This window comes from Furipterus horrens, unplaced genomic scaffold, assembly GCF_987537825.1.
Source record: "Furipterus horrens unplaced genomic scaffold, mFurHor1.1.pri manual_scaffold_1, whole genome shotgun sequence".
In the NCBI taxonomy this organism is placed as follows: domain Eukaryota; kingdom Metazoa; phylum Chordata; class Mammalia; order Chiroptera; family Furipteridae; genus Furipterus; species Furipterus horrens.
In genome coordinates this window covers 46,874,694-46,891,349 of record NW_028327171.1, presented here as the reverse complement: position 1 = coordinate 46,891,349, position 16,656 = coordinate 46,874,694, and the positions used below count along the sequence as shown (strand labels likewise).

Here is a 16,656-nt window from a genome sequence, read left to right as displayed (position 1 = left end):
TGGGATCTAGAGCAGCGTTTCTCAAAGTCCTGACAACTGCCCACATACATAATGATCACCTGGGCACTCATAAAAACGCATATTCCTGGGCACCATCCTACAAGTATTACATAGAAACTCTACAGATTGGAGCCCAGGAAACAGCATTTTATTTACATTCCTCAGCTGACTCTTATGAATACTAATGTTTCAGAACCATGAATGTAATCTCCAGATGCTCACAAGTCCAAGTGTGGTTCCTGGATCGGCATCAGCAACTTGTTAGAAAACAAGGAATCCTTGGGCCCTAATCCTGAACTACTGAATCACAACTTGCGTTTTAATGAAATTCCCAACTGACTTGCATTTACATTACTGTGCATGCAGAGAACCACTGACCTAGAATAATGTTTACCAACATTTTTTCACATCATGGCATGCACAGAAAGCAAAAGCAATTTTTTTTTTTTTTTTTTTTTTTTGGCATACAGATGAGAATGCCTGCTGTGAATGGCTCCAGACCCCAGCCTGGCCACCCTGAATGTGCATACCTGTGACACAGCACAATGGCCATAACTCCCAAAATCTTGCTTATTCTTATTTCCTTCATGATTTATCATTTCTTTTCATGCAAGCTAAGAGTCAGAAAGGCTACTTTCCAATCAAGTAGGTCTAGAAATCTTCAAGCAATGGAAGAACATTGAGTCTGCTATTCAGAAGAGTCACCTGCCATGGCCTAAGGAATATGTCCTAGGAAGAAATAAGAGCCTTCTTCCCTCTGAAGAATGCTCCTTTCCTCTTAGTTCACAAATCTGAGCACAGAGGATCAGCAACACACAAGGTAGCTTCCTCTCTACTGAAGAATGTGCCAAGAAGAATGTGATTTCGTTTAATCCTTCCTTAGCAAAACCTGCCAGCTTATAAACTGGACAGGTGTCCCTCCTCTAAGCCAGCCCCTGATAGTGGGACAGCAGTTGGGATGGAAGGAATGGAATCCCTTCAGAAACACTTCCTAGTGAGACCATCTGATCAAAACCACCAAATGTCAGGACATACCATCAGACTTTGCAAAGCCCCCAGCTGCATGGGAACCCCGTTGTTTTTCCCCACTAAGGAAAATGTTGAAAAGCTTAAAGCTCAAAAAATGATGAGCTCTTATTTTGAAGCAAATATGACAAGATCTACCCTAAATGAAAGATGGTCATGGCCCAAGCAAATAAAATTGAGGAAGAAGTGGAGGAAACAATTGCTATAAAACAACTCACTGTTCTTTTTCTTCCCTTTCCACCTTGCCTGTCATTGTGCCTATTTCTCTCCACTCTGCTTCCCACAGTCAGAGCATAGACAAAGTAGCACCCATTTTGGCTGTTTTATTGTGGGGCTGTCCCTCCACTGTCCCAAGCCTGTACATCCCTCAAGTCTCAAAATGCTGTCTGAGCTTCCCTTGTACCCCAACTGTACCCAAGAGAGGGCTCTGCCTGAAGTCCCTCTGCAGTAATAGTGGAAACGACAGTGACCAGAGCATGCTGTCACTTGCTACCACCGGTTGATTTTCACGGAACTCTTCCCTTAATCCAGATACAGAGGCAAACAGGCCTATCTCCTGCTCCGACCAGGAAGTTCAGAAGCCAGTAGGAAGTTCAGAGACCAGAGTAGCCGTGATGTCTAATGACGTCTAAGAAATGAATGAGTTAAGTTTTCCTTTAAGTTTGGAGCAAGAAGAGTTGGTAAAAAGATTTCCATCCTTGACCATCTGATTAACTAGTGCTGAAAACAAAGCTTAGGGAATGCGGAGGGCTTGGGCCTCCCAGCCCCAATAACACAGCTGTTTTACATGACCATTTCAAGTGCAGAATATTGAGCCATGTCTCTGCTTCATGGTCCAGGATGAAGAACAAGCTGTGGTACTTTGAATTTGGCACCTCGGAGACCTTTGCAGCCACCTGCAAGAAACTCCACGACCACATAGAGCTGGAGGTAAGTTCCCAAGTGAGGAGAAAGCTTCCTGCACCTTGGTTCTGCTCCTGAACTGTCACACACACACACCCTCAGGACATGTCCCCTTGGGTCCTTAGTTGGTGATCCAGAGTGTAGTCCATATATGTATACTTCCATCCTCCACAGCCTCACTCAGAGGAGGCTCCACTGTACTGGCCTTTCTTAGGGCTCTGGGGCCTAGTGGTCCAGAGAACCCAGGGCCACCATCCATTCTTGCCCTCAGCCCTCTTCCCACTGTCCTTGCAATTCCCCCTTTTCAGATCAGCGAAGACTTAGTTGCCACCAGCCCAGGGAGAGGAACTGCTGCTGAAGTAGAGGCAGTGTCCCAAGCCTGGGAAAAATGTGGGAACTGGTGGCTACAGGGCAGCAGGGGTGAGAGGGAGTTAAGGCCAGAGATGACCAGACATGCCCCAGCTCACCCGCCTCTGCTTTCACAGCTGCTTCAAGCAGCCCACTTACAGGGACCCAGCGTTGGCTCTGCAGGTGCGCAACCCATATAGTCGCTCAGACAAGCCCTCCCTTTTCTGCTCTTCTGTCACTATCTTGAAATTCTTGATAACTTTTTAACAAAGAGACCTGCATTTCATTTTGAACTGGGCCCTTCAAATTATGTAGCGGATCCTGTTGGTGCACTTGTGTCTTACCGATTCTTCCGGCGCTCGTAAGCAGCCTGCCTGCTGCAGAAAGTCTGCCTGGCGGCTCCCCTTCCGGGCTTGATAACTGCCCACTCCCACCCACTCAACCCACTTCTGCTGGATTGCTCTGGGAAAGTGCTCTCACTGCTCTGAGAAAGCCTCCTTGGTCTCCGGCCACCTAAACGCCCAAACTTCTATGCACACTGGCTCAGCCTCTGTTCTGCAGGCTCTGAGGCCCACCGGTTCCCTTGCCTGTAGTTCTCAGCTACCAACCCCACCTTCCCGTGGGATTCTGGCCTGTCGTCTTGTTTTCGCTTGTGAAAGACAAGCCAGAGAGTGCAGCCAGGATGGGCTCCTCCTGGCCCATAGGCTTTGTCCCTAGGCCTGCATTAGCAGTCAAGTGGGGCCTGGGCATCCCTATAAGGAGGAGTATTTGGCCTGAAGCAGTGTGGGAAAGCCCCACCACTCCCCTCCGGAAGGGAGTCTGCACTCACTGGGAGTATTCACAAACAAAACACAAAGCCAGAGACTATGTGCTTGCATTTGACTCATCTGTCTGCCTCTCCCCCTCGGTTGCTGAGTTACCAAGCCCAAGGTGGGAGGAGCCAATCCTGCTAATCCCCTGAACTTTCGGCCAGCTCAGTTAGAGGGCAGAGAGGCCTAGGAGCCGTGATTGTATCGCCAGGTGATACCACCTACGCCTGGGAGAGGCTGAGAAGCCAGCCATCATGTTGATCCATAAAATCTGCTGCCTGGAAGCTGCAGTGAAGGAGGAGAGTGCTGGGCTGGAGAGAGCGTGGCTACCAGAGAGGGTGCATTTTTCCTGTTGGCATGACCCTCTAGTGGGGTCTCTTTATAGATACCCTAAGTGAGGGACAGCCCTGGCCCAGCCACTGCCAGCTGCAGGCGCACAGCGACTGCTTGTTCTCCCTGCAGCTGGCCTTGAAACTGTGCCCAGAACGGAGCAGCTCAGTCCCCCTGCCTCTGTGGTCTGCCCTCCTGAATCCAAGTCCTGCTCCCGCCCCCATGCCAGCCTTGCCCACAGTCTCCTCTGGGTCCAAGACACAAGGGCTCTTCCTCAAGTGCACGGCAGGCTGGTCGTCTGGTTGCTAAAGATGCTGGTGGCCTCTGGTAGGGGGAGGGTGGCTTTTAGGGGTACTTCCTGTTTTCCTTATCTCCTCATAATGAGTCTTTTTAGTGCTTATTCTTGAGGCTAAGGGGTGGGGTATCACGTGACAGGCGGCTCCTGACAGTTGGCAAGATTGGGGCAGATACCATTTTTGCATCTAGAGAGCAGTAAGTAGAAGGTCCTTTGCGGACAGAAGGACTGAGGAGGGTGAGGCCTGTGAACGACAGGTGTGAGGAGGCTGCAGAGCACCCCAGGTAGACGTGAGAGCATCAGGGGCCTCAGGAAGAACAGTGAGAAAAGCTATGTTAAGTGACCTAAACGTGGCCACTGCACACAACAGCTCAGGCCTGTGAGGACCAGCACACCGGTCAGTTCAAGGTCAGCTCTCCCTAGAACAACCCCAGACAGGTATTTATACTACATGTCACCATTTCAAAGTGTGGCCGCAGGCTCTATTCCATAGTCACACAACAACCCTGTGAGCCACCTAGGCCAGGTATTATTATCCCCATTTCACGGAAAAACAAGCAGAGGCCCAGAGGTTTTGAAGGGCAAACAGAAGAGAGGGAGAAATAAAAATGTCACATGGTCAGACTGCCTACCACACTGTGTCCTTATTTGACATTATAACCCAAGGTGGCAAATACTATCACATTTTTTAAATGAAGAAACTGAGGCTCAGATACATGAAATAACTGGACAGAGATTTCATTGCTAAAAACTGTGAAAAGAGAAGACTGTAGGTCTCCTGGAATGAGTTTAGCTTAGCGGCCAATAAGCAGAGTTTCCTAAAGGAGCATTAGAAACTTAGTGAATTCTTCATTTCTGATGTGCTGTTTCTTCCTCCTTTATTGAATGTGGGACCATTTGGTTCCCGCTCAGCTGAGGCCACTGGGGAGGTCTGCTGACAAATGCTTTCAGAAGACTCCATGCTGCTCCTTTGAGGAAGGAGGGGTTCAGGCTGGGCAGTAGGTGAGAGTCAGAGAGGAAAACTGCCTCAAAGTTTACAAAAGGTTTTCCTATGTAGCATCTCATTTTGACCCACAGAATATGCAGGACAGATATTAATGGGTGAGGAAACCAAGGCTGAGAGTTTCAGCAACCTGAGAAAGGGCACAAAGGTAAAGGGTTCAGGGGACAGATAGGAAAATCTATTGAGATGGGGTGTGTGTGTGTGTGTGTGTGTCTGTGTGTCTGTGTGTGTGTGTGTGTGTCTGTGTGTGTCTGTGTGTGTATCTGTGTGTGTGTGTCTGTGTCTCTCGCTGGTGAAAAAAACCTAGATGGTGAAACCTAGAGCTAAATGCAGGGAAGGTCTCCATTAAACGCCTGTCACATGGAATTCAACCTGTTTCTCTGAGGCTAGTGGCTTGTTGAGAAAGACTAGGATAGGAGACTTGGTCTCCTCAGAAATTAAGCTTACAGCCCAACTGGCAAAACACATCAGAGGTAATACAGTATAGTACTCACTTAACGAGTGCTAAGGAACTTGCATCCAGGCGTTCTGGGGAGCCACGTGAGCCAGCTCACTCTGCACAGAGGAGAAGGTGACTCTAGATCTATTGCTCACAGGCAGGCACTAGGCCAGGGCTGGCACAGTGAAAGGGGCCTGGCCTGGACGCACGAGACCTGGAGGCTTAGCCCTGTTCTGCAATTAGGTGAAGTACCTTGCTAAACTGTGTGTCTGGGCCTCAGTACTCTCATCTATAAAATGAAGTAAGGGGGGTTAGCCTACTTCCCAAGGCTATCATTCAGATTAACATTTTCAGAGTTGTTTTTGTTTTGTTTTGTTTTTTAAGTAACCGGCAATAGTGCTAAGTCCTCACAGAATCTGCAAAGCAGCCCTGAGTGGTGTCAAAATCACCTTTTCAGAGAAGGGGACAGAGGCTAAGAGAAGGCAGGAAGCTCACCTGAAGCCCACAGCCTATGAGTGGTCAGGTCAGGCTTCAAATACAGATTTGGCCAAAACCAGGGAGTTTCAGGGCAGTGCTGGCACTTTAGTCTCAAGCAGATTCTCAACCACATATGGGGCGTATCTGATCTACTTTTATTCATACTTTTATGTATGTTAACATAGATAACATTAGAACAGGCATGAGATTTTTACATTTATCAAAAAGAGCGCATAAAAAAATATAGCCAACGCTCACCCTAAATGCATCCTTCACAGGAACACAGAGGAAGGCCTGTGAAAACTAGTGCTGTTCCTGGCAAATGGGTGCTCAGTAAATTGTGGGCGACTCTAATTAAGAAGCCAGCACGTCACCCACATGCCTCTCACCATCCCTGGTGTAAGGCAGCCTCTCAGGCTCTGACTTCTCTTCCTCTCCAAAGCTGCCCTTGGTGTTCACTTTAATCTTATTTCACCTGAATAAACAGGGGGGGCGGGGGGGGGGGGCGAGGGAGGAACACAGTGAGTCACCTCCGCACCCCAGGCCCAGAATAGCCTTGCAGAAGTTTTCAGATGTGATCATAGATAGGTGGAGCGAACGAAGCAGGCTGCAACTCGAGCACTTATTTTACATGCTGTGGAAATTTTTCATTTTACTAGCTAAAAATAAGAATTTCCAAAATTCCTTGATATTTCATCTACTTTAAAACAATGTTCACAAGGGAAGGCGAGCCAGCTCCAGTAATATGAATCTCTGCCTGGGGAAAAGTGAGTCCAAATTTGGAAGTTGCTCAAAAATAATCTGTTATCCAGTATATTTTGGAAGTCTCTGCACATCAGTTCCCCCTTTTCAATTGTGGATTAAAAAAATAAAATACTACAAAGTCTTGAGAACAGCATGTCAAATACTCCCATTTCCCCCTCACTTAGAATTGATATTTGTCAATATTTTGTTTTATTCCCTTCACGTGTTTTTTTTAACCAAAGGAATAAAATATTAGAGATAGAACTGAGTTCCCCCACAATCCTTTTGCCCTCTGCAATTTGCCTTTTTCACTCACTGTCATGTTCTTGAGATTCCTCTGTGTTGATGTTGATGGAGCTAGCTGGTTCCTTTTGGCTGCTCTGCAGTGCTCCATGAATACCCCACTGTAACCATGAGGAGGACCAGAAATGGGACCTCTCAGACACTGCCAGTGGGAACATAAGTGATAAACCTCTCTGTCTGGCAGTTAAGTGCTGAACTGAAAATGACTTTGTGGACTGTGTGACCTAGCAAGTTCTTCACAACCTTGACCTAGAGAATTTGCTACACCTGAGCTCACAAGAGGACAAGCTCGGAGGTACAGTGTAGTATTTTTTTATTACAACAAAATGGAACCAACCCAAATAACTGTGTTATTCTAACACTTAAAAAAACAGCATAAGTGAAAGTCCTAAATGCCACTGAATTATAACTTTAAAGTGGTTAATGTTGTGTTATGTGAATTTCATCTGAATTTTTAGAAGTTTAATTTTATAAAAGGGAGTACACTGGGCAGAGCGCTAGGGATATTTAATCCATATCATGATATGGGCTCCGTCTATGAGAATCATAAATCCTGAAAGTAACCATTGTTCATGTAAAGAAGTTTTATAAATAATGAATCTGATTACTTTCAGGTTGGGCAGATAGTTTTAGCTACTCCAGTCCAACCAATGCCATTGTTTCTCAAAAGAGAGAAATCAAGGACTTCATAGGTTAAGTAGCTTGACCAAGTTCACCCAGCCAGTAAGTAGCAGAAGAAAACCCATGGCTCTCCAGCTCCAAATGGGGCATTCTCTTATTGTGCCTTAGTATCCTCCACCTGCAATATTGGACACTGTTCAGTTAGAGAGGAAGAGATCTTCAAGCACTGTGGCTTCTTCTAGCATCATCGAAACCTTCTCAGTTTAGGCAGATAGGGTATTCAGAGCTTGGAGTAATGAAGGTGGGAACTGGCCAGATGTTCAGCCCATCAACCCAGCCACAGTGATCCCAAGGGAGATTAAATGAAAACATGTTCATGGGGAAGAGAAAGCTAAGAAGAGCATTGGAAAGAATTTTGAGTTCATAGAAAATAAAAGGTGGGAACCTGATTTTGCATCAAACCCTAGAGTCAAAAGGAAGGTTGGCCCTGGCTGGTGTGGTTCAGTGGATTGAGTGCCAACCTGCAAACCAAAGGGGGTTGCCAGTTTGATTCCCAGTCAGGGCACGTGCCAGGGTTGCAGGCCAAGTCCCCAGTTGGGGCCACACTAGAGACAACTGCACATTTATGTTTCTCTCCCTCTCTTTCTCCCTCCCTTCCCCTCTCTCTAAAATTAATTAATTAATTAATTAATTAAAATATTTTTAACAAGGAAGGCTGGAATGGGCCTTGGAGAGATATCCTGCTTCTGATCTGTTCCCTTCCTCAATCAAGCCCAGTAGTTCCATGATTCCAGCCTCATCTTCACTGTGAGACCACCCAAGACAGCTCTTGCCACTTCAGACTTCTTCTTGCTCATACTGCACTTCTCTCTGTTCCCGATGCCCTTACCCCAGTTTCTTCCTGCTCCCTCTACTATGTTCACTAGTTTTTTACTGATTATAAAAGTAATCTAAATTCATGGCAGAACATTTTAAACTATAGAGGGGCAAAAAAGAAAAGTAATCCACAATCTTACCTTCAAAGATCAGCACTTATTACAATGTTGGCCTTCTTTCAATCTTGTAATAATATTAGCCCTTGTTTCTCTAAAATCAGGTCACTGGAGGACCTCTCTGATTCTTTGATTTCTTAAATCCTTATCCATTTTTAAACACAGCTTCATCCAACCTATCTCTCTACCTCTTTAGCCATGAACTGACTACAAGTTTCCTCCACTGATCCTTAAAGTCTTTCAGCCTACTAAAAAGACATTGTCAATCTTCTCATAAAATTCCATTGTTGGTTTGCAATTTCTAACACATAACTTTTTCTCTCTTTTAAATAACACTTCTTTAAATTTCCTTCAAATGTATACCCCGTATTTCACTTCAAGCCTCTGTTCATCCATATGCTTTTATTTCCCTGTTCTTTTTCATTTCCTTTGTTCTTGGTAAATTGCTTTGATTGTCTTTGTCTTCAGACTCCCAGCTATCCGTACTTTGTGTTTTCCAAGGACTTTGGAATAACTTTTAAGGATGAATTCTCATGCCTACATTTCACAAAGCAGTGGGGAGATATGCAGCCTAGTAGTTAGACAAGGCCCAAGGAGGTCTCATAAGACCAAGGTTGGGGGTCACATGACTCAGCATGTTGGATTAGAAACTGTCCCTACCCAACCTGCCACAGAAAGGTTCCTGGAAGATCTCCAGGCTAACCTCTGCCCCAGCAAGCTTAACTTTTGTACTGCTAAGGTGCCTTAGTAAAAGGATAACTTTCCCCAAGCAAATGCATCATTTAAGTCATTATGAATTGTGAGGCAAATATATTATTTCTCTTAGACTTTTTAGAATATTAAAAATAATTCATGATCTTTATTTCCACACTCAAGGGCTTCAGTGCTCTCAGGAAAGAAAACTATTTTACCCCATTTCCACTTCTACTGAGTTATGAAACAGACAGACAATATTATATACAATATGTCTTATTGGTTATAGTCGGTCTTTTTATTTTATTTTCATTGGTCAGTGAAGTCATGAACTTGCGGATCCTAGTCTTTTATAGAAGAGGAATTAAGAAGGTAGAAGAACTATTTTAGGAACGGCACAAAATCTAACAAGGTTTCAGATGAACACCACCATGCACACATGCATGTTATACCTCAAGTCCTTAGGATAAACAAATTAACAACAACAGCAGCCATGTACATACAGAACACTTACCTCGTGACTAGTTCTGTCCTGGCACTTGCATACACCACCTTATTTAATCTTCACAACAACTCTGCATGGTGCGTTTCATTCCCATTATTTACGCAAGGAAACTGAGTTCCCAAAAGATAAATACACCACGTTCAGATGAGTTTCAAGCCCAGTGCCCCCCATAATGCCCCAGCACTACCTGTAGGAGGTTGTCTCTGCACTGTGCTTCTGCTTTCTACCTAATTAATGCATGTGTCTAATGAACTGGTAGTGGCATTCCCATGGGGACTTGGCATATCTATTAGGCAGTCAGCTATCTGAACCAAGGACTCTATCTTATTCATTCTCTATCCCTAGGCCTACCACAATGCCTGAAATGAAGTAATTGCTCTATATTGATTGTGAAATGGAATCAAAGTGTGAAAAATCTCATAATTACTGTGACCAGCCTCAAGTGAGACCCTTCTGTTGGAACCCACCAAAATAAAAGGGACCCATCTTGCTCTATTGTTTTTAAAGATTTTTATTTACTTATTTTAGGACAGAGGGGAAGAGAGGCAGAAAGAGAGGGACAGAAACATTTATGTGTGACAGAAACATCAATCGGCTGCCCCTCGCATGCCCCCAATCAGGGACCTGGCCCGCAATCCAGGCATGTGCCCTGCCCTGGAATCAAACCAACAACCTTTCCGTTAGTGGGATGAGGAGCCACACCAGCAAGGCCCACCTTGCTACATTTGTTACGCAAAGTGGGGGATAGCTGAGCCTGCAGCCTGGCAGTCAGACCTTCTCCTAACAGTGTGGCAAGTGGGAAGACCTCCCACGCCTATCTCTGAGCTGTTGCTGGGACCTCTGAAAGTAGCAGAGGGTGTGGGACAACTGTGAACCCAGGACAGGAAATGCCAAAGTTCTCCCACCTCTTTCCCACCAAAGAGAGTTAAGACTGTGAGTGGGCAGAGCCCATATGGCACCAAGGGTGCCAGGCAGCTAAGGGGTCAGAGAAAGTGACCCTGAAAGGCAGAATGAGGGCTCTCCATTCTGAGCCCTTTCTCATGGCCCCAAAGCCTACCTGCTCCTGAGCCCTGCCAGTCCCTATGGCCATCATCCCTGATCTACATCTGCAGGAAATTCTGATCCTCAGAACGCCCCATCCACCCCAAGTTAGCCCGAGCTCCCCAGACAGACCGAAAATCCTGTTAATCTGCATTCAAGGCAAGAATGCCTCAATGCACCAGGTTTCTTTAACTTGGGGAGGGTGGAGCAGCGGATAGGAAATGACTTTGCCCTCTGTCCAACTCTGAGGCAACCCACCGCCATGCACTCTCAGAAACAGCAGTTTTGTTTTTGGAAACTGGCACCCAGTACAGGCTTGCTCCTGGAAATGGATTTGGTTCCCCCCAGCTGCAATGTTCTACTTCCAGTCTCCCTGCCAACACCCCCTTCCAGCTGCCCCTCTCAAAGGCACCATTGTGCCCGCCTGGCACAGCAACAGAGGAGGGCTGAAGAGGAAGAAAACATTTTCTGCCCATGGGATGTTCTTAAGCAGGTTGTGTGTACATGGCTTCAATGCTGCATTCCTTGAACCCACACAAACCTGCCAAAACTCCATCATCCCTGTCACAGATGGCAGCCACTTTCCAGTCTCGCTGGCCCACCACAGACCACTGTCAGAGAACGCAGTGCACGCAGCTGGGTGGGCAAGGGTGGTGGGAAGGGGTATCAGATGACACTTTTTTCAGAACAGCACTCTGGCAAAGCAAGGCTGAACATAGATTCTGAATCCCTGATCTAGAAGGGAATTTAGTCCCACTTACCACTCAATAAACTCATTCTGGCGCATTCTGCTAAGTGCTCATCCAGCCTCCTCTTGAATACTCCAAGAACAAGAAGCTCACTACTTTTCCAGACGCCTGCTCCATTGCTGGATAGCTCTGACTCTTAGAACATTCTTCTCGCTCTTGAACAAGGATGTGTGTCCTGTTCGTCGCCGTATCCTTCCCTTAACAGCATTTAGCACAATGCTTGAAACAAAATAAGTGCACAGTGTTTGTGGGATACATCACTGAATTCCCCAGCCACTGGCCCTATTTCTACCCTCTGGCAGCACAGAGAATGTGCCTTCTTGCTCCTCCACATGACTGCCCTTCATAGGGCTAAAGATCTGTTCTCCATGTTGTTGCTCATTGATCTTCACTGAACTCAACACCCCCAGTTCCTAATATGACTTGATGCACAGACCCATGACTACCCTGACCACTCCTCTCTTGCTGGACTCCATATTTTTCTGGTGTCATCTTTAAAATGAAGAAGCCAATCCCTTGTATCTACAATACTCCAAAAGTGACCTCATAGGTCACACAAGATGAACAGGGGTCAGGTACCTAATGTATATGTAAGTTGGACTGTCTTCTTGATCTCATCATCTGTACCTCATGCAGGAAACCTGCAGGTTCGTGAAGCCTACCATGAATTTGGAAAAGAAGGACCTTCCTTAGTTTCACTAAGTCAATGTTTCTTCATCTGTAAAAAGGAGGCTAAAAATACCAATACTGTAGGATTGTAAGGATTAGACATAAAATATACAAAGTGCCTGGTTTTTATAATAGTTGCTCAATAAATGATATATTAATGTTACCATATAACATATTTGTATCAGTATTAGTATCTAACTGCCCACAACAGACATTAGCTCCTAAAATGATATGAAACAGTCCCTCTAAATGGCAAGGAAGCCACTGTCCTATGAGATTTACCATGCAAGGCCAACTTTTTTTAAATTGGCCCGGACTGTCTTTCCAATAATGCTATCACTGCTCATCAACACCACTCAATTTATCACCTTTTCTTCCCTCAGGAGACACATCGTATTATTGACACTAAAAACATTCTCTCTAGTTCTTCTCCAGGGAAAATAGACATCACTGTTTGCCCTGGCTGCTTTTCTTTCACTCCCAATAAATTTCTCTATATTGGCCATAGGCCCTGCAGATATGCAGAAATCTACTTCCTTCCCATTGGGGTGCTGGAGCCAGCCTGCTTGATGGCACATTTCTTCCCGACACTGTTTTCAGCAATGTCATGTGGGTAGCTTGAAACTGGCCATAGTGAGAGTATTTACACCAGGAACACCACAATCAGAGCTTCTCCTTCCCCTCACCCCTATACCCTCCCACCCCCGCCCCTGGGATCCTGCTGTGAAGCATTTAGCAGCACACCACTGCCTCTAGCACTGACCTGCTGTGAGCATCTTGAGGACAGGAATTGTGTCCCATTTCTGTTCCACCCTCCGGGTCTACCACTAGCACCGAGTAAGTAGTTCTCATCATACTTGATGGATAAATGGATGCTTCTGTCTTCTGTCTCTTAATGTCTCTCAATGTCTCTCATATAAACTGTGCTCCATGGACCCTATTCTTGTTACCAGCTGTTCAGATACCAATTTCTCTTAGCTGTGATCCTAGGACCTCTTCTTGCAGACTTCGGTTAACCTTCCATATCTCTCCCTAACCTGGACATTCAGTCCACTTTATTCTGTCAATATATTTATCTGGGACAGTTGTGGGGGAATCCATGTGGAAGGCATGAAACCTTGTCAGGTTGTTTAAGGATCACTTTGACTTCCATTTTGGGATTTCTCCCTACGTTCTTTCTATTGGTCATCTGATATGGGTAAGACATGGCAGAAACTATGGAGAACCCAGAGCAGTGTAACTAACATATTTGCCCTGACCTTTGAGAGCTTACAGTCTCCTGGGAACAGACAATTATGCAAAATATATGTCAGAATACACATTCCCTATGAGACAAAAACAAAGCAATGAAAATTCAGAGAAGGAGAATATCAATTTCTAGCTAAAACACTGGGAAAAGTCTCACAGAGCAGAGAGCTTCTGAGCTGGAAGGGACGGGTTTTAATAGGCATAAGAGAGTTGATGAACAGTTTAGGTGGTGAGTACAGCAGAAACAAAAGCAAGTAGGCCCAGCTCTGTGGCCTATATGCAGATCAGGTTCGGCTACCATGCCTGGCCTTTGCTAGAGCCCAGCTAACCCTCCTCCTCAGCTACTGTCCTCTTTCCAAACCAGAGGACCTTGGACCAGTGCCTGGGCTTCCCCATAGTCTAACTTACATTCCAATCTGGCAGACCAGCTCACAGAGAGAACATCCTCCCCACTGGCAAAAGCACTGTAAATGAGCGCCACCACCCATCCTTACCAGGACCTGCAGGCAGTGCAGAGTGGTATACTGGTGCTTTCCCTTCACCTAATGGCTATCAGCATCCTGATCCCTTAAAAAAGGTTGGGGAGGATCTTGGTCAGGCCTTTATGTTAATCACCTCTCTGTCCTTGAGTCCATATCTGAGGCTCTGACATGGAGTCCAAGCATCAAGGAAGGCCACTCTCTCCTTCTGCCCATCCCCCTCTCAGCCCATCAGAACTTCTATTCAAGTGTGTCCAGATGTCATTCACCTCTTCCCCAGCTTTCTCTCTTCCTCCCCACTGTAACTGAAATATTATTTTCCCAAGACACTGCCTAGCACTTCCCTACTTTCCTCTTCAAAAGATGCCCCCCACCCCGCCCTGACCCATGTGGCATAGTTGGTTGGACATTGTCCCACAAAGCTAAACGCTAGTTTGATTCCTGGTCAGGGCACATGCCTCGGGTGTGGGTCCAGCTCCCGGCTGAGATGGGCAACACCTGAACCCACTAACCAATCTAAACATCACCAAAAGAATGACACAAGCCAACTAATGAGATACAATGGGAAATATACAACCCCACTGATCTGATTAGGCCTCTAGGTCTAAAAGTATCAATATACTAAAAATAGAAGAGACAGAGAATGCTTAAAAGACACGTCAGGGATGCAACCAGAAAAATTCAGAATATGGAAAATGCTGCAGGCTTACTTCTCAAAGTCTGGCCCATCACACATGCAGCATCAGTATTACCAGGGAGCATGCAGAAATGCAGAGTCTCAGGCCCCGCCTGAGACCTCCTGAATCAAATATGCATTTTAATAATCCTGCAGTGATTCATTCCTTCAATAAATATTAAAACACAAGGGGATAAAGATGAGGAGTTTATAGATTTAAAAAAACTAAAAGGCAATCAACCAAATTTAATCTGTATACCTTTCAGACAAATCAATTTTTTTTAAATGAGACTATGGAAGAAATTCAAGCAATTACTGGATAGTTATGGATATTAATAAATTATTGTTACCCTTTAAGAGTGATAAATAGTGTTGGGGTAGTTCTTTTTTTTAAGAGTCTTATTTAAAGATACATCCATAAGTATTTATAGATTAAATGCTAGAGTATCAGGGCTTTGCTATAAAATAGGTCAGTATGGAGCTGGGGAAATGAACTGGGATAGAGTTAAAACAAAATTAGCTATAAATTGTCAATTGCTGAGGCTGAGATCTTGGGTACTGGGATTTAGTATTCTCTCTACTTTCCTACATATTTGGAAATACCCATAATAAAAAGATTAAAAGAAAGAAAGGCCAAGACAGAGCGGTCCAAGATGGAAGGGACAAATCAAGATAATTAGGTGGCAGGAAACCTAAGAAAGAAAATGTCAAGCTGAAAGGAAACAAGTGCCCCCAAAGCCATTGAGGCCCAAGTTGCACCTTAAATCTGGCCTGGGAGAGAGGTCATTCCATTGTGCAGACGCAGCCCAATGGCAGGAGTATGTAAAAAACAATCTGCGCTCTAAACCAGAGAAAATCCCCGTAATTGTGGCACTGTGAATCGGGTTAGAAGAGGGGAGAATTTCCTAGTTGCTAAAAACTGAAACAGGTCATCAAATAAATTATGGGATCTCCTTCTCTAAGGACCTTCAGAAATAGGATCCTCAGGACTAAAATGGAGGCGGCCCTTACTCAAGGGAGAGGAGGTTCAGTTCCGCAGACTTTTCAGGTCACCGAGGCGGGCCGGCAAGGGGAGGGGGAGGGTAACGCAGAGAGCAGGGCAGGGGATGGAAAAGCCCACAGCCTGGGCAGGAAAACATCAATGCCCTCCCTCCCTCACCTCCTCTGCTCTCAGTCCCACCTGGGGTGCGCAGAGAACTTGGCGGATTCCAGTTCTGCCCACAATAATGCGGATTTTAGGCATTCGAAATGGGGGGAGGGGAGATGGATTGGGAGGGAGAGGATGCATACGAATTCCCAGCGTATTTCATTTGCACGTAACTGTGCCTTGGCTTCGTAACCCAGTCTTTGGTTACCTATGCACCCGCCCTCCACCAAACAAATAAACCATCCCGGGCTCAAAAAGAAACCAGAACTCTGGGTATCTTCTGCGTAAGGGTAACCAACATTGAACGTGGCCGAGGGCTGCGGGCCGCTCGCGTCCTGGGCTCGAGCAGATTCCTGAACTGCTTCCAAAGGGGCAGGAGCAGGGCTGGCCTTGATGTATCCCACCCCACTCAGTGCCTGCAGCGCCGCCTCGGACTCTGACGCCCGGGGTACAGCACCTCGCCGCCCACGCACACTGGGAGCATCGTTGCAGGCTTGTCTCACTCCCCAAGACAAGAGCTTTCTGTTTCAGCCCAAAACTGGTCTATAAATACCTGAGTTCCGCTGCAGCGCAGCCTCGACTTCGACGGGAGCCGGCTAGCTCACTCCCAAATTAGGGGATGGCCAACGGAGCGCGCAGGAACCACCGCCCTCCTTGCGCTCTGCCCAAGAGCCCCCTGAGTCGGAGCAACTGGAGGGGGCCGGGTGACGTCATGGAACTGTTGGAGGATTTAGCTCAGAAACCCGCTGGGAGCGGCCCAGGGCCTGTGTTCCATCTAAGCCGACAGTATACCACTGTTGCCTCCACTTTCCCAAATCCCCCGTGCCACCTTTCCACCTTTCCCGAGACCTAAGCAGGCCTGGGGTTCTGGGAAATCATTGTGTGATGGCTAGTTCAAGAACCCCGAAGAGCAGGTACGCAGGTATGGGCTGACAAGGTTCTGACTGGCATGGGTCTGGCCAAGGGGCCATCAGAGTGCTTCCAGCAAGGTCTCCAGTAGTAGAAGAATGATTTCAATCATAGTAACTAACTTAAAAGATTATTATGAGGGTAATGAATGCTGTGTATATAATATAAAAGCTCACTTGTCAGGTGGCTATACTTAATACATATGCACAATGATGATGATGATTTCATCTTATATCTGGGGAGCTGTCCC

The 16,656-nt window shown here is 46.1% G+C and overlaps 1 protein-coding gene across 1 annotated transcript in view; it reads left to right on the top strand.

The window, feature by feature from the left end:
- Nucleotides 1-16,656, top strand: part of DGKG (diacylglycerol kinase gamma) — a 184,104-nt gene that overhangs the window by 131,431 nt on the left and 36,017 nt on the right. The window contains exon 22 of the mRNA XM_090275145.1: nt 1,866-1,956. Coding sequence (XP_090131271.1) covers nt 1,866-1,956 — 91 coding nt within the window. The remainder of the gene's footprint in view (nt 1-1,865; nt 1,957-16,656) is intronic.